Genomic DNA, 17,520 nt, shown 5'->3' with positions numbered 1-17,520 from the left:
TCTCGCTTACACCCCCTCCAACCCCACAACTCCTTTACTTTGCTTAGCAAGGGCAGTTTGATGTGCACTCCTGCCCGAAGTCCAGTGCCCAGGTTAGATGGACAGGTCAAGACGTATCCCAAACGCTCATTCCACATGAACTCCCAGCCACGCTCCTGGATCAGCCGCTCCACCTGAGTGCACAAAGGCTCTGTTAGTGAAAAACCAGGGATATGTAGACCCTCCCTTAGCTAGACCCCAGGAACTCTTTCCACATCTAGAACCAGAAACTTCAGGTGTGAGAGAATGATGCTGCTTTTTTTTTTGGTGGTAGAAGTGCTTTGTTACTGTTATCATGCATACAAGGTAATTTTGATGTCACGGGTCAATTGTGGAAATTTTTCTTGTATGGAGGGAAAAGGAGGAACTTGAGGGAGTGATGCATTAAGGATGATCTAGGGAAACAGTGGAGGTGGTGAACCAAACTGAGAAAGGATTGATTATTCAAAGAGTTCTGCATGCTAATGAGCCTCAAGCTTGGAAGGGTCCTTTGAGATAGGAAATAAGAGTGTGGGCTTTGCAACAGGAAGAGGAAGGAGAGCTGTCTGTTAGCTGTGGAAAGAGTACACGTGAGAAATCAGAGAAAAAGGTGAAAAAGAGCAGAAAAGCCAAAGACTCACAGGTGTGTGTGAAGTATGTTTTTGTTTCGCTTAAGCCTCCTAATCATGAAAATGACTATTAGATCTGAAGAGACAGAGGATTCTCCAGAGTGACTGACCATGAAGACCACTATCCAACATGAGTAAAGGAGTCCCTGTTCACAGCTGAGAAAGAACCATGGCATAAGGGACCTCTTACATGCTGAACATGGGGAAACCATTCCATCTAGAACACTCATAACAGCAGCTGACGTTTATTGAGTACTTACTATGGGCCATGTGCTCTGCTAAGTACTTTATATGCATTATCTCATCCCCATAACAACCTAAAAAGTAGGAAATCTTATTACCTCAATTTTACAGATGAGGAAACGGATGCCTATTATTTAAAAAGTACTTCTCTCCCATTTATATTCAGAATATTATCTATTACTTGCCAAAAAACAGCAGAAACTTCCCAGTTAGAATCTAAAAGGAAGAGAAGCTCTCTCTCTTTGCAAGTCCAAAATAGAACTGTATATGTGAGAACAGACAGAAGAGTTGGGTTTGTGGGGGATTCTAGAATTGAATCTAGAATCCATGTATGATTGAAAATCCCTTATCTAGAGCCACACATTCTGAAACTTAAGCCATTCCATACTCCACCTTCCCCAGTCTCCCTCCCACTCTCAACTTAAAGCTTTGACATGATACCTTAGCAAGAATAATGGATTCCATAGTCAAGGCCTACCTTGGCTCATAACTGAGGTGGTTACATTAGAAATATGAATACACTAATCTCTCAACCTCTTTATCAATCCAGGCTCAAATGTTTTCCTCATCTGCATACCCCAACATCCCACACCACACACCATTGACACTGACCCACCATCTCAAATCAGTTATTCCTACTTTGTATTATTTGGCAACTGTTTGCTCTATTTACTTCCTTAGGTTCCTGATATTCTTTCCCTCTTCCTATTCTTAGGGTGATCAGGCCTATTCTTAGGGTGATCATATGTCCTGGTTTGCCCAGGACAGTCCTGGTTTATATCTACTGTCCTGGAGTAATTAATAGTGTCCCCTTCCACTCTCAAAAGTGCCCAGGGTTGGTTGATAAATTATATGATCATTCTACCTATGCTAGTCTTTGGTTTTCCTTATGTCCTCCCACCCAGCTCCCTTGTACAATCTTCTCCAACCTCTTTGAGTCCTCGGCAGAATCTTTCAAACACTCTCTTCATGTTGCCCCCCTTCTCCATGGAGATGACCCGTGTATGGTCCTCCTCGTTCACCCAGATCAAGAAGCTCTTCTCATTGTTGTGCCTGAGGGCAGGGGGGAGGGAGGGACAGGGGTCAAGAGGCAGGGCAAGAATTGGGGGAGATAGAGAAAAAAGGCATTTATGCGGGGGTAGGGGACAAAAGAAGTAAGGAGCAGCCTCATACCAGATTCCACGAGCATCTGGCCAGTCTCTAGCCATTCCCGCTGCAGTCAACAGTGGGGACACAGGCTTGTCAAACAGAAAGTGGTCCTGGGGAGGGCAAAGGGTCCTAGGTTAAGAGCCCTCACGGTACCTGTGGGCCTCTCAGAACCCATCTAGCTCATCTGGTGCTACCTCCCCTGGCTCTTCTTTCCATCTGTTCCCCCCACCCAGGTCCCTCTTAAGAACCCTCACATCAATGAGCTGCTGCTGCTCAGCCTCTGTCATCTCACTGAGCCGATAGTAACGTCCAGTCAGGTCACCCTTCAGGCCACTCAGTGCATCCACCACAACACGTTCCACCTCTCGTCGCTCTGCCCGAGTGCAGGCTGGAGGCAGACTGAGTCCTCGGATACTTCGGCCAGTTCTTACTCTTGAGGACAATACATACCTCTCATCAAAGCAGCCGGAACGAATCTGAAGGGTAAAGGACATTCATACAAGTCACAGAAACACAGTGGGCAGAACCTGAGGCCCTTGGGGAAGGAGAGGTGCTAGGGATTACAGGACTCCTCACTGTTTGTGCCGAGCGTGCACGAAGAGGGGAAGAGGGTCCCATTGGGCAAGCCTTCCCAGTGAAGGGGACATTGTGGACCCTGCTCCAAATTGCCCACCTTGGGGCATGGCCGTCCTCATTATCTGCTGCTCCTTAAGATACTATTCTTTCCCCACACCAAGATTAAAAGCTCAGCAGTATAATGACCACAAGTCAGGAAATAATCAAGGTAAAGTGTTTGCAGCAGCAAAGAGTGTTGCACACAAAGACAGTGTAAATCGAAAGGGGGATATTGGCCCACCTTGCCGGCATCCAGGTCAGTGGTGTGCTTCATTGTCCGGGGGTCGTATCCATTGTGTCGCTCTTGGATCACAGGATCAAACAGCTCAGCAAATACCTGAGGGGACGTTAAAGGGGAAAGGATGCTTAAGGAGAGGGAATCCCTCCCCAGGCTTCAGTTTTGGATTGACTTCACTGGGTCAGAAAACTTGAGTATGGATGGTCCAGAATCTTGGGGGAAAGTGAGGGGTCTTTGTAGGGGGAAGGAGCTGGGATCACTGGGAAGATGAGTTGGGTCACCAGGGAGGCTCTGGGGGCCCCCTACCTCATAGGTCTCCTCATCTCCAGCCACCATGCCCACAGTCTTGATGAAAGGGTGGCCAGGGTTGTCCACGCCAGTCTGGATACACTGATCTAGCGTCCAACCAGTGGGTGTGGTCTTGTCGCAGAGCCGGGCATAGACTGCTGGGGTCAGGTGACTGGCCATACAGTTGTTGTGCTTTCGGAGGTCTGGGTACTCAGCGCTGGGGAGGGGGTACCCAGTAACCATGGAGGGAGGACACAGGGGGCCTATACCCAGCTCTGTCAGCTGGGAGCTGTCCTGCTAGCCTGTCTGGCTTTGCTTCTTGGGGGAGGGGGATTAGAGGGAGGCTAAGTAGTGGTAATCTCTTTAGAGACTTCAGGGTCTACCCTTTCCCAGCAGTTCTGGCTGCGTCTGGCTGACTGACTCAATTCCCCCCGAATCTGCTCAGTTTCCTCCATGAACACAACATTAGGGTTGGGGGAGGAGAAAGACTAAGGAGGGGAATTCAGGAAATGGGGGAGAACAAGCAGGAAAAGGAGATGGAGGAAGCAAAAAGGATAGTTCCTGGTCTCCCACCCAGGGATTTGGGCAGAGTGAGTGCAGCCAGAACTCACAGGGCCATAGCTGGTCCTGGGGGCGCGTCTGCTGGTTACGGGTTCTCAGCAATGCTTTTTTGCCGTACGGTTTTGGCCCCCACTTTCACGTCACTGAGGTCTCCAGACTATACAGCCCCCAAGCTACAGGGCCTTCGTGACTATTGCCCTTCTCTATTGCCCGGATCCTCATCTCCACCCCTCCCCACCCCTTCGTTCCCATCACCACGGCCTCCCGCGTCCCTGATACTGATACCTCGGGGGATACAGTCTCCGCCGTTCACTGGCAGCTCGCACAGGTTCCGGGCGAAGCAGAAACCCAGCGGCTAGAGACCCAGCTCCGGCCAAAGCCAATAGTCTGAGCCCGGGGCGGGCGGACAGCAGGCGGGAGAATGGTCCAGCCATGGCTTGAGGGTCCGGCTACGGGATTCTGGAGCAGGAGCTGGTGCAGGGCAGGAACGCGGAGGGAGGATGCAACCCAGGGGGCCGAGGGCCGGAGTGGGTCCGAGGCTGAAGCCGAGATGGGGGCTGGAGTGGAAGCTGTAGCCGGAGTAGGGCAGATACCAACCAGACTGCAGGAGAGGCGCAATGAGCTAGTGGCTGGCGGGCGGGAGGAGCAGAGGGCTGCCAGAGCCGCAGTCCCAAGGGGTGGGGCTCGCGCAGGCTCCGCCTGCCGTTCGCCGCCGCGGTAGGTGTGCGGGGGCAGGGTGGGCAGCACCCGCCAGGTGATTGAGGAGACTCTGAGCGCATCCCTAGGCCGAGGATGCCCGGGGCCCACCTGGGATGAGGCTGCCCAGATTTCAGCACCAAGTGGAGGACAGCAGCTAAGGGGACTGGTGAAACCCGGTCACCCTTCCCCCAAGCTCCCTCGGTTTAGTGGGAAACCAGAGCCGTCTACTCTGTGGGTGTGAAAGGGTGACATTGCCCAGCCGCTTCTCTGCTTTCCGCCTGCCCCGGCAACCCCTCCATCTTCCCAAGGGAGGCGGTCGCAGGGAAACCGCGGAATAAACACGGAGACCAGGGGGAGACGTGGAGAAAACATCGGGTTAGAGGCAGACGCTAGGAACAACACCCGTTGGCTCAAGGTCACCCTTCCCTTAGAACCAGGAAGAGGATGAAGGCGCCTCCTTGCCGCACCTGTGCTCTTCTCATACAAGGTTGGGGAAGGGTTCCCTGAGAGGAACCAGCAAAACATTAACCCTTACCCCATCTCTGCTTTGTCCCCAACCCCACCTACTCTCTCCCCAAGTCTGAAACCCTGTAATTTCCTGCCTCCACTCCTGATGATCCCCCCACTTTTTTCTTCCTCCACCCTCTGCCCCATGCCTACTTCACCTTTGATCCTTTACTTCTCAGGTCTTTTCCAGGCTCACACCCGCTTGCGCTGGAGTCACAGGACTCCCTCTGAGTATTCTCTGCAAGCTTGCTTACCTGTTGGTTGCACTGGGCGAGAGACTGGGGTTGGGCAGAAAATAGTGAGCTTCCTCTTCCTCTCCTTGCTTTTTTCCCCGTCTGTGGTTCCCAGCTCCTGGAATGAGCAAAGTGTAAGGTGAAGCGAAGGGTGTGGCGAAATGACTGGGTGTGGCAATGGAACAGGTCAGCACAGGCCTCCAGGCACCACATGTAAGTCTTTCCTTTCTTGGCTCCCTAAAGTTGTTTAATCCAGAGTTTAAGGCAAACGCTGTCCAAGGGCATAGGGTCACCAGGGATCTCCTCCTTCCTCCGGGTCCCTCTCCTCCTCTCTCCCCTCACCAAGTGTATATTCAAATTTGCGATGGCTTTGTCTGTACAGCTCCAAGTGTGACCTGGGTGTGACTTTATCCTGGAAGGAAGGAGAGTGAATGCTGGAGCTGAACTAGAAATGCGTGGAGGGTCAGTGGGGTAGGCCTTAGTCCCTTCTCTCAGCTGTCCTGGTATACCCACAAGAGAGTAAGATACTTGGAAATCTTAAGAGAGAGCATTTGGGAAAGAGGAATTCCCTTCACATAGTCCTTTGACCCCACTGATGAGACCTCACCCCTATACTCTCATTTCCTTTGTTCTTCTCAGACCTCCCTTGTGTTCCTTTTCTTGCCTTCACCATTTGTGTGTTATCCATCTCTCTTCTGGGTCCAGCACCTAACTCCTTCCTCTGGTAAGAGAGTAATTTATCAGAGAATAGGCAGAGTTCTGTAGTTGGAATGTCATCACTCTTGGAGAGATGGAAAGTGTTACCTATGCTGTGGGAACTCATTATCTAGATGAAGGAGTGGCTATGAGTAAGTGAATATAGTTACTTGAATTGGTGTATATTTACCCAGGTAAAGGAGAGGGATAATCTTCCAAGGAAGTAGGGCTGTTATTTCACTGAGGGGTGGTTACTAAGCGTAAAGTGGTGGGGGATGGAAAGGGAGAATTACCAAAAGAGAAGTAAGACTTGCCCGGAGAATAGAGAAATTATCTAGCTTTGGGGAGTAGCTGCCAAAATCTGAATAATAGCTCCACTAACACAAGTATTTGTGTACTTGTCGTATTCCCTCTTGGACTGTGAGCCTCAGAAAGGCACATACTGTAACAATATTCATTTAAAACATTATCCTACAACATACAGGAAGTAATACATACGATATTTGATTTATTTAATAATTATTTTTAGCAATAATATTTAAAATTTTCTAAGGCACTTTACTATTATAGGGAACATATATATAATTACATTGAATTGAATTGTTCCAATGCTTGACTAGGGATTGAATCTACCTTTTAGGGGAATGAAAGACAGGCTAATTACCTAGAAGCTACTGTAATAATCAGTTTGAATGGTTGGAGTGGTGGAGGGAGGTATGAACTTGAATATGAACTAGGGAGGCATCTAGTCCCCTTAGGGCCAGTTCTTAGGATCATCTTTATTGAGGAGGCCTCAATAAATGCAGAGGAAGAGGCAGAACTGGTGCCATTGCACCTCCTTGAGGGCAAAACTAGATCTTCTGCTTGTTTTGTAAGACAAAGTGGGACCTAATACACGTAAAGATCCAATAGATGTAGGTTGAAAATGTTAACAACCCTAAAGAGGAGTGATAGATTGAAGGCCTTGGGGTTCACAATAATGAGGCACCTGACTGAAAAGTGGCAAGATCCCTAAGACTGCAGAGAAGAAACTGGGAACTTAGAACTATTCTGATCAGTGACATTTGTCCTGACCAAGTGAGGATGCGAGGCTAATAACAGGAATAGTACAAACATATAAAAAATGCTTTCATGTAATCAGTACCCTATGAGTTAGGTTTTTAATTCCATCCTTACTGATGAGAAAACTGAGACTCAGAGAAGTTAAGTGACTTGTTCAAGGCTACACAGCTTTTAAGGATTCAAAGCCAGGTTTGTCTGGCTCTAAATCTGGAGGGTAGAGAACCAGTAAGCTGTGGGTATAGAGCTACCAATCAACTTGCCCAGTCTTCCATGTCCATTCATTTTCTTATCTCCTCCGTAAATAAGTCTCTCTTCCTTCCATAACTTTCTGATGTTTCCCTCTTTGTTTCTGTTTTTGAATCCAATCTATCACTCCTCTTTAGGGTTGTTAACATCTTCAACCTACATCTATTGGATCTTTACGTGTATCAGGTCCCGTTTTGTCTTAAATATAAGCAAAAGATCTAGTCTTGCCCTCAAGGAGGTGCAATGGCACAAATTCTGCCTCTTCCTCTGCATTTCTCATTTTTTCCGTCTTCGTCTCACGGATCGTCAGTGTCTAGACCAAGCATCAGGGCTGGGGCGACGCAGTAAGAAATCAGAGGAAGGGAAGCATCAGGTTGCACTTTCCTCTCAGAGCCGCTAGGGACTGCCCTCCTCCGCGCAGAAGCGCCGGCCAACGCAGCCTGACTCTGCTGCCGGTGCGCGCCCTCCGCTGATTGGCGGCACTTCAGGGAAGTCGCGCTTTGATTGGGCCACTGTCAGGTGTCGCTACCGGCAGGTTCGGCTGCGCGAGCGGAGGGAGGCGGGTGAGTGAGGGCCGGGGGCGGTGGAGGAGTGGCTGGGGGCCGGGGGCGGCGTGAGGGGGTGGGCTCGGAGGAGGGGGCTCGGTTGGTGCTGCGGGCTGCAGTTAATTTGGGGTGGGGGCAGCTTCGGAAAGAGGCCCGGAGGAGAGGCCTCAATGTCAACGTAGGGGGAGTGAGGCGGAGAAGGCGGGGGACGGGCAAAGTAGGGATAAAACCAAAAAAAAAAAAAACAACAAACCTATTGCCATTGAGTCTATTCTGACTCATAGCGACTTTATAGGACAGAGTAGAACCAAGGCTGTCATCTTTACGGAAGCAGATTGCCGCATCTTTCTCCCGCCAAGCGGCTGGTGGGTTCCAACCGCTGACCTTTTGGTTTGCGGCTGAGCGCTTTAACCACTGCACCACCAGGGCGCCTAAAGTCGAAAAAGGAAGGCGGTATTCGTGACCCAGAGCTGTGTGAGGATGAGACGGAGGGGGTCGTCGAGAGAAGAGATGGGTGTGAGAGGGTCTGCATGAGGAATAGGGGTAGAGTCCAAAAAGGGAGGGCCGAGGTGGAGGTTCTGCTGGAGGAGGGTGGGAGTGGAGGCAGTAGGGGAGAGTCTGCAGGAGGAGGACGGGAATGGAGTCCACAGTGGCCAGGGTCAGCCTGAGAAGGGAAGCGGTCATTGTGGAGAGGTGAGCCTGGAGAGAGGGGTAGTGTGAGGAAATAATAGCTAGATCTCAGGCAGTCTTTGCAGGGAATCACTAAGGGTTCAAAGAAAAGAGGTTACCAACTGTAGTGACTCATGTGAGGGTTTGAAGGACTAGTTAAGACTGGGGAATCAGTGAGTAGGGGAATTAGATGGATTAAGTGGATTAATTGACCTGTGATGGGGGGGCCAGCCGTCAGTGTTGGATGGTTAGGGGGGTCAGTGACTAGTCATTACAGCAAGCTGGGGAAAGAAGGTAGTATGAGTGCCTTGATACTGGCAACAGGCACAGCAGTGCGGTTGATCACTGTCAGAATGAGGGGTATGTATAAGGTCACTATGAGTTGAAATTGACTTGACTGGCAGCGGGTTATTATTATTCTTAGAGGGTTGCCGGGGAGCCCTGGTGGCACAGTGGTTAAGTGCTCGGCTGCTAACTGCAAGGTCAGCGGTTCGAACCCACCAGCTGCTCTGCAGGAGAAAGTTGTGGCAATCTGCTTCCATAAAGATTTACAGCCTTGGAAACCCTATGGGGCAGTTCTACTCTGTCCTATAGGGTTGCTATGATTCTGAATCAACTCTACAGGAACGAATTCGGCATGAGGGATTAGAAATTGCATCAAGAAGGAAGTGAGGGGTCCACTGTTGAAGAGTTTTTCTGTTTTGAATGTATTCCTGCCTGGAATCTGTAGATCTTTTTCCTTCACGACTGACGGAGCCCCCCATCGAGTGCATGGGGGTTTAGGACATTAGAGGACTCCTGCAAGCAGCCCAAAATCGAAGGAATAAAGAAGTTCCACAGACAGAGGAAGCTGCTTTTATCTACCCCCACTATTACTCCTTCTTTAGATCTGATTTAACATAGATGTTCCTGAGCAGATTGCCTGCCTGCCTGCCTGCCTAGTTTGCTGCCTTCCCTTCCTCCCTCCGTCCTTCCGTCCTTTTCTTCCTCCCTCCATTCATTCCTTTCTTTCACATTGATTCAGGCCTGAGTGAGACTGCCCTTTAGCCTAGTGCAGGGTCTCAGGTTTTTCTTTCAAAATGAAGTATTGGGGAGAGGGGGAAGGGGGGAAGAGAAGAGAAAACAGGGGAGTGCCTCTGGGAACATCACATCAAACCCCAACTTCTCCCAGAGGTAGGTACATCTAAATAAATCCTGGCTTATTTCATAGCTATTTCTGTCAGGCTTCTATTTTTGTTTTGTTAACTATGGATTTAGACCTTTCATCTCTCTTCAGCCCCTATTTGTGAACAGACTCGCCTACCCCATCCTATTTCTTACCGTCCTGCATTATTATAGGGTTGTAACAGAATTTCAAGAACATGACTGTTGTGCTTTCAGTAGAAAACCAGGAAGGACTTAACGGAAGAAAGGGCAAAGGGTTAGGAATCTTAGACATGACAGAAAGCTCCTGCTTCAGAGAAAGGATAAAGAATGCAACAAAATTGGAATTGCTTGAACTTTACAGGGATCTTGAAAATGCCACAAGTCAGGGAAATCAGGTCAGGTCACTGAAGAGGAATTCAAGGAACTAGCCTATTTATCAGGAGGGGGAGTCTATGTATACGACCTGCGGTGCACAGCTGGAAATGTTATGGCTAAGGAGGGTGTTGCCCCCTCATGGAGGTTCAGCAATGAGAAGACTGGAAAGGTCGAGGGCTATATGAAAGTCAGCTGTAACTTTCTAATCAAAGCTGCAAATATCATTTGTAATGGAAGGGCTTAAAATCGAAATAGAGAAAGTAATTATGGAAGACTGTTTTTAAAAGTCTCTAAGACTTTAAATTAATCACTCCATTTATTTAAGGAGTTTGTAGCTTTCATTACAGACTCATCGGTCAGTATTTCTGAGAACTTTTGGAGACCATGGAAAACTGCTGATGTGTGACTTAATTTTATTTTTGGAAAATAATAACAGACACCTGTATCCCACAATCCAGCATTAACAAATGTTGACCTTTTGTATATTTGCTTCAGATCTTTTTAAAAATAGAAATAAGCATAGATAAGTTTGTGAAGTACCATTTGAATCTTCCTCAGTTCCATTCCCCCCTCTCCTCACTGGTAATCGCTGTTGTAAATCCGATGTCTGTCTTTCCAGTCCATGTTTTCATACTTCTACTACTTATATATGCAGTCAGAAGCAATACGTAATTTTTTTTATTTATAAAAGTGGAATTATACTGCATGTATACCTTTGCAGTTTGCATTTGGAAGCTGTCTGTGTTGTTAAATATAGTTCGGATTCATTTTTTAAAACTGCTATTTGTCTATCATTTGTATATACTAGATCGTATTTATCTATTATTTTACTTGTGACGGCTGGGTTGTTTCCAGTTTTTTCCCATTACCAACAGTGAGGTTGTGAACATCCTTGCACATGTCTTTGTATGTGGGAGAGTTTCTCTAGGTCAGGGTTTCTCAGCCTTGGCACTACTGACATCTTGGGCTGGTAATCTTTTTTGTGGGGTGACAATAAATGTTTAGCAACATTCCTGATGTCTACCCACTAGATGTCAATAGCACCTCCCCAGCTGTGAAAATATCTCCTGCCAAGTGTCTCCTGGGGGACAAAATCACACCTAGTTGAGGATCACCACTTCAGGTGTATATATCCAGAAGTAGAACTGTCAGGTTGTTCTGACTCAAGTTAAAGTCTTAAGCTATTACTGATTATGGCTTTAGGCAGGATTCTTTTAAACTGAGGCACCTTGGCCTGGATTAGTGCTGTGTCTGTAGTACCACGGCGTGGTTGAGAGAACATTGATATTTCAGTCTGAGAATGGGTTGGAGACTGCAGTATGGATGCCCATTTCCTCAGCCTCCCAACCAGCACTAGGTCTCTTTCCTTGAACAGATTTTCTGGACTTGGGCGTCTGTCTCTTAAGGTGGAGGGGGAGCATATGGAATTTTAAGGGGAGAGGGGGGCATAGAGGATTTTAATATTCTGATACAATGCGTAGAACGTAAAGTGCCCTCAAGAAGTGTTTTTTGAGTTAATCCTTGAAGGGATGAAGATGGAGGTTCATCCAAAGGCAAAGGCAGGTAACTTCCCTCATTCCCTTGCTCTTTAATTAAATCCCTGAGTTTACTGTAGGGGGGCATGGAGAGGGGCTAGGAAAGTTTTGGGATAAATCCAAAGTTTGAGATGTCACTCTAACCTTCTCTTTCAGTAGGAATCAACAGTAGCCTTCCATGAGGAACTGCCTCTTCCATTTGCTGCTGGAGTTGAAGTTGTTTCTCACTGGCAGAATCAGGGACATGCCAGCACTGTAAGGGTTAATCTCCTTATCTTCTTCCCAGTCTCAAGGTTGGAGGTGGGGTGAGCAGGGGGAAGGGGGAGACCTTGCTTTTCTCTTATGGATCTTTAGTCATTTCAGGTCATAGCCCACATGCCTCATTTCCTGTTGATTCTTCTCCCATAGCTTTGTTCCCTCTTTCCCCTAGTCTCCTTGTAGTTCCCACTTACAGTCTCATTCTCCCATCCCATCCCCCACCCACTGCCAGGGGGCTTGGATTCTGTGCTGATGGGGTGCTCCCCTCCACAGAGCGGGATGAGTGGGTGCTCCGGTGGGGATGTGGTCATTGTCGGCCAGTGAGGGCGAGAGCGCCACGGCCCACTTCTTCCTTGGAGCTGGAGATGAGGGGCTGGGCACCCGTGGAATAGGCATGAGGACAGAAGAGAGTGACAGCGAGCTCCTTGAAGATGAGGAGGATGAAGTGGTAAGACTAGGGAAAATGATGTAACTTGGTGGTGGGCCCCTTGTGACAGAGAGTTGAAATTCCACTGGATGAAGACACCTCTCTGTCCTTTCCAAATGCATGGACTCTGTCATAAATAGGCCGTGTTTTGATTTAGGAGAAGAGTAGCGGAGGTTGGTTATATGGCCACTCTGTGACGCCCCCTGCCCTTGTGCCCTCCTCATATCATTTCATGATTATTGGTTCTCTGGCTCTCCTGCCTGAACACACATATTTTCTGCTGTGGAAAGGCTCCTGTTCTGTAGGCAGTAGAAATCCCTATATGTGCCCCAAGCTAGACCAAAGTTAGAAGGCAACCTTGACCCCACAGGTCTGAAGTCCTGGCGAAAAAACCTCTGTGCCCTAAGAAGATGAGACTGTGTTTCCAGATGGGGGTGGTATCAGTGGGGAGTTCCTGAGTTCCTGATGGCACTTCCTTCCTGTAGCCTCCTGAACCACAGATCATTGTTGGCATCTGTGCCATGACCAAGAAATCTAAGTCCAAGCCAATGACCCAAATCCTAGAGCGACTCTGCCGATTTGACTACCTGACTGTTATCATTCTGGGAGAAGATGTGATTCTCAATGAACCTGTGGAAAACTGGCCATCCTGCCACTGCCTCATCTCTTTCCATTCCAAAGGTTGGGGTCTGGGAGGGAAAATGGGAAGGAATGGTGTTGGAAATGCTGGACTGGGAAATGAGGTTCTTACTGTTGTATTTCCTTAGTAAAGAGGCCACCAACAATTCCTGACACGCTAGAGAACAGTGAGAAGGGGTTTGCTTTTCCTACATCTTGGAGGAGTTGCTGGAGGCAGTTTATAGCCCATGTGCTAACATTAGGACAGCTCTTAGGCTCTTAGGGTCTCTGGAAGGACCTTAAAAATAATTTCTTTTTCACTTTTTCCTGATGGATATCCTAGGCTTTGGGAAGCTGGGCAGAAGGATAGTGATGGAGTTGGATGGGTGGAGGAGCTCAGTGGCAACCAATAACTGTAATATGTTTAATATGTTCTCTATCTCTTTTACTCCCTTTGATCTATTTCCTTTCTCCATTGCAGGCTTTCCTCTGGACAAGGCTGTTGCTTACTCCAAGCTTCGAAATCCCTTTCTTATCAATGACTTGGCCATGCAGTATTATATCCAAGATAGGTACAGCTTTGTGTTGACCAGTGGAGTGGGTGGCCCTGGGATCATGCCCCATTCTTTCCCAGATGTCTTTAGGGAACTCACTCTGGGAGGGGCAGAGGCAAACAAATTTGCTTAATGTTTATACCATGCCCTCTTGGGTTTTCGACCTTGGTGTCTTCTAATCCCTGTGCAAATGGAGTCTCTAGCCCCTCCCCTTAGCCCTCCCTCCGCACCTCTCCCAGCTAATTTATTTGGGGCTGACAGGAGGGAGGTGTACCGGATCCTGCAGGAGGAGGGTATTGATCTGCCTCGATATGCTGTGCTGAACCGTGACCCTGCCCGGCCTGCGGGTGAGTACGTGGCTTGCCCACGCCTGCTGTGCCTTGCTGTCTATGACTGAGCTTGGCTCTTCATCCTCTAGACGTCTCCTATTACCACCCGTCTAAGTGGGACTTTGGATACTGGATTATGGGTAGTGTTAGAGCCATAGGTCTTTTTACAGAGCCTTGGACCTGCAAGATAGGTATCGCTGTACCTATTACCAGGAGCCCTGGTGGCGTAGTGGTTAAGAGCTATGGCTGCTAACCAAAAGATCAGCCGTTCGAATCCACCAGCTGCTCTGTGGAAACTCTATGGGGCAGTTCTATTCTGTCCTGTAGGGTCACTATGAGTAAGAATCAACTCGACGGCAACAGGTTTGGTATACCTATTACCCAGATAAGGTAATAGAAATTTCCTCCGGACACCCTTTTAGCTCAGTGATGAAGTCACTCCCAAGGATCACCGTTCAGCTGGGGATTGGACAGCCCCATAAAACAAAACGGGACTAATGAGGCACAGCAGTGCAGGGACAAGGACTAGAAGGCAGAAGTGGACAGGAAAGCTGGTGATAGGGAACCCAAGGTTGAGTAAGGACAGTGTTGACACGTAGTGGGGTTGTTAACCATTGTCATAGGGCAATATGTGTACTAATGAGAAACTATTTTGTTCTGTACACCTTCATCTAAAGTGAGAATAGCAGCACAACTGGAAGAACACAATTGATGTCACTAAATTGTACACATAGAAATTTTTGAAATGGTGTATCTTTGGGTATGTATATTTTCACAAAAAAAAAAAGGGTCCTCCAAGGTCGAGAAGGGAGAGTGTTGACTCTTTGTGGGGTTGTTAACCAATGTCATAAAACAATACGTGTACTGACTGTTTAATAAGAAACTATTTGTTCTGTAAACCTTCACCTAAAGTACAATAAAAAAAAATTTTTAAAGAAAAGAAAAGATAATAGAAATTTGAGGGTTACAGAGATTAAAACCCTGGGGAAGTGGGAATTGGAAGTATTCTATAACCCTAGGCCCTAGGAATGACCACACACCGACCTTTCAGAATGCAACCTGATAGAAGGTGAAGACCACGTAGAGGTAAATGGAGCTGTCTTTCCCAAGCCCTTTGTGGAGAAGCCAGTGAGTGCGGAGGACCACAACGTTTACATCTACTACCCTAGCTCAGCTGGTGGAGGAAGCCAGCGCCTCTTCCGTAAGGTATGGGGGACGTGTGAGCATTTGGGGAGTCAGAGAGGTAGAGGATAAGGATGAGGTTGTAGGGAGGGAAGCTGGAGGATTTGGAGACAAGGTGGAGGGTTGAGGCAACATGCTTTTTTTCTCCCTCTTCTCTTGAAGATTGGCAGCCGAAGCAGCGTTTACTCTCCTGAGAGCAGTGTCCGGAAGACGGGGTCATACATCTACGAAGAGTTCATGCCAACGGATGGCACAGATGTCAAGGTTATGGTGGATGTAGGGATTTAAGAGGTTACAAGTGTCTGGGTGGGATGGGGCACCCAAGAAGCAGGTGGAAGTCAATGGAGGAGGTCACAGAAATAAAGTGTGAATGAGACTGACTTTCATATTCAGATGAAGATGAGGAGTGGGGATGGAGACGTTCACATTATCACTCTCAGAGTAGGGCAAGGGTGACGCAGAAAGTGGTATGATGTTGGTAAGTTATTTCTGAATAGAGACTGGGTGATAGTGCTGGAAGCCCGAGGAGAAACCTTCGTAATGAGGCTTCAGTAGGGCTCAGTGGAAAAATGTCAGTCTTCTTATTCTTGATGCTCAGGTTTTTGTTGTTTTTTTTTTTTTTTAAATTCTGAAGCTAGTCTGTAGACCTAGTGCTCATATTGTCTTTTCATATACAGGGTGAGCTGTGGGCCTACTCAGTGATGCTATGTACCTGCAGGTGTACACAGTGGGGCCAGATTATGCCCATGCTGAAGCCAGAAAATCTCCAGCTTTGGATGGGAAGGTCGAACGAGACAGTGAGGGCAAAGAAATTCGGTATCCAGTCATGCTGACCGCCATGGAAAAGCTGGTGGCCAGAAAAGTCTGCGTAGCTTTTAAGGTAGAGCAAGGCCCACGAGGGTTTGTGGGATGAGGGAGAGAGACAGGAGCAGGGGTCTGGAAACAGAGGCCCCTCTTGTTCTCATCTTGCCTCTTTTCCCTGCAGCAAACCGTTTGTGGATTTGACCTTCTTCGTGCCAATGGTCACTCCTTTGTGTGTGATGTCAATGGCTTCAGTTTTGTCAAGAACTCAATGAAATACTATGATGACTGTGCCAAGATTCTGGGGTAACGGACACAGTGGTCTGGGCTGGGAGAATGCGCTTAGGGAAGAAGGTTAAAGAGTTTTGACTTGATTATAAATATTGTAAAAATGATTTAAAAGGGAAAAGGGAAGGGGCTCCCCAGTCCCCTTGCCTTCCCAACGCTACTCCCCAGAGGTCATTACTATTCACAGTTTCGGGCGTAACAGTATTTGCCATGTATAAACCAAATGTAGTTGTTTAAACTTATTTTATTTTTATTTATTTTACTAAATGTGATCAGCCTATACATATTGTTCTATAACTTGACTTTTTAAAAAAATGATCATGTAATATTTAAAACATTCAAAATAATATAGTGATGAATATAGTGAGCATCCATGTATTCACCACCTAGCTTAAGAAACAAAATATTAAGAATACAGTTCAAGCCCCTAAGTATCCCTTCTTGATTGCAACCCCTTCTCCCCTACCCAGAGGTAACCAGAATCCTAGATTTGATGTTTATAATTTCCAGCATTTATTTATATTTGTACTAGCTATATGGAGTTTGTTTGGCATGTTTTTAGACTTTATATTAACGTACTCTTCTGCGACTTGCTTGTTTTACTCAATATTATATTTGTGAACTTCATTCATACATGTAGCTGTGGTTCACTTCCTATCAAGCAGCTTCTTCATGCTTCTCCTTCTAGGAACACCATAATGCGGGAACTTGCCCCACAGTTCCAGATCCCGTGGTCCATCCCAACAGAGGCTGAGGACATTCCCATTGTTCCTACCACATCTGGCACAATGTGAGCAAAAGTAAAAATCTGGAGTCACCTACTTAAGGCACTTGGGATTTCCTAAGACAGACCCGTGGGTACTTCCTGCCTATGCACAACCTGACTGGTGGAGCCTGGGTCCCTTCTAGGCAGTCTTCTTAACCCTACCCATAGTCTGACTCTCAGTTTTTCCTCTGCTCTTGGGACATGTTTAGTAGGATACGATGATTTGTGGGGTGAGGGAGGCTCTGACAACATTCCCCATCCTAGGATGGAGCTCCGTTGTGTCATTGCAATTATCCGTCATGGGGATCGTACCCCGAAACAGAAGATGAAGATGGAAGTGACACACCCCAGGTAGGAAGGATGTCCTAATTGGACATTTTGGTTTTGGTGAGGGAGATGGGGGGAGGGAAGGGGAGGGGCAGCTCCCACAAGCTGTGACTGGTCCCACACTGAAGCTGCTCTTACTTCTTCAGATTTTTTACTGTATTTGAAAAACATGGTGGCTACAAGACAGGGAAATTAAAGTTAAAGCGACCTGAGCAGCTACAGGTAAGGTGGTGAACTGAGAAGAGCAGAGCTATGGGACACCTAAGGGGTATGAGATTGGGGGCCTTGACTAGAGACTAAGATGAAAGAGCCACTGGCCAGGACTTGACCTCCTACATGGATGCCCTGTTATTTCCTCCAGGAGGTGCTGGACATCACAAGGCTTCTGCTGGCTGAGCTGGAGAAAGAGCCAGCTGGTGAGATCGAGGAGAAGACTGGGAAACTAGAGCAGCTGAAGTCTGTGCTGGAGATGTGAGAAGGGAAACAGGAAACGGGGGCCAGGAACTCTGAGACTCG

At 47.7% G+C, this 17,520-nt stretch overlaps 2 protein-coding genes across 6 annotated transcripts in view; one reads left to right on the top strand and one right to left on the bottom strand.

Annotated features, from left to right (window-relative positions):
• The window catches only part of CKMT1A (creatine kinase, mitochondrial 1A), an 18,712-nt gene extending 1,192 nt beyond the window's left edge, over positions 1 to 17,520 (bottom strand). The window contains exons 1-8 of one of the 5 annotated variants that reach the window (XM_023735213.1): positions 17,510 to 17,520; positions 4,027 to 4,508; positions 3,199 to 3,397; positions 2,896 to 2,991; positions 2,294 to 2,515; positions 2,064 to 2,149; positions 1,820 to 1,943; positions 39 to 173 (exon numbers count right to left, since the gene is read on the bottom strand). In XM_023735213.1, coding sequence (XP_023590981.1) covers positions 39 to 173; positions 1,820 to 1,943; positions 2,064 to 2,149; positions 2,294 to 2,515; positions 2,896 to 2,991; positions 3,199 to 3,397; positions 4,027 to 4,175 — 1,011 coding nt within the window. In that variant the 5' untranslated portion in view covers positions 4,176 to 4,508; positions 17,510 to 17,520. Of the gene's footprint in view, positions 1 to 38; positions 174 to 1,819; positions 1,944 to 2,063; positions 2,150 to 2,293; positions 2,516 to 2,895; positions 2,992 to 3,198; positions 3,669 to 4,026; positions 4,509 to 4,700; positions 4,783 to 5,105; positions 5,518 to 17,509 lie in introns of those variants that run through there. The other 4 variants (XM_004380688.3, XM_012556738.2, XM_012556739.1 and 1 more) reach the window with 4 other exon arrangements.
• The window catches only part of PPIP5K1 (diphosphoinositol pentakisphosphate kinase 1), a 33,322-nt gene continuing 27,335 nt past the window's right edge, over positions 11,534 to 17,520 (top strand). Inside the window, exons 1-13 of the mRNA XM_023735216.1 lie at positions 11,534 to 11,709; positions 11,986 to 12,160; positions 12,625 to 12,820; positions 13,239 to 13,329; positions 13,573 to 13,658; positions 14,692 to 14,846; positions 14,985 to 15,086; positions 15,541 to 15,702; positions 15,808 to 15,929; positions 16,600 to 16,701; positions 16,942 to 17,028; positions 17,151 to 17,226; positions 17,366 to 17,475. Coding sequence (XP_023590984.1) covers positions 12,014 to 12,160; positions 12,625 to 12,820; positions 13,239 to 13,329; positions 13,573 to 13,658; positions 14,692 to 14,846; positions 14,985 to 15,086; positions 15,541 to 15,702; positions 15,808 to 15,929; positions 16,600 to 16,701; positions 16,942 to 17,028; positions 17,151 to 17,226; positions 17,366 to 17,475 — 1,436 coding nt within the window. The 5' untranslated portion in view covers positions 11,534 to 11,709; positions 11,986 to 12,013. The remainder of the gene's footprint in view (positions 11,710 to 11,985; positions 12,161 to 12,624; positions 12,821 to 13,238; positions 13,330 to 13,572; positions 13,659 to 14,691; positions 14,847 to 14,984; positions 15,087 to 15,540; positions 15,703 to 15,807; positions 15,930 to 16,599; positions 16,702 to 16,941; positions 17,029 to 17,150; positions 17,227 to 17,365; positions 17,476 to 17,520) is intronic.

The sequence above is a fragment of the Trichechus manatus genome, unplaced genomic scaffold, assembly GCF_000243295.1.
Source record: "Trichechus manatus latirostris isolate Lorelei unplaced genomic scaffold, TriManLat1.0 scaffold00076, whole genome shotgun sequence".
NCBI classification, from domain to species: Eukaryota; Metazoa; Chordata; class Mammalia; order Sirenia; family Trichechidae; genus Trichechus; species Trichechus manatus.
Note: the sequence above shows the minus strand (reverse complement) of the source record. Positions and strands in the feature narration are given on the sequence as shown.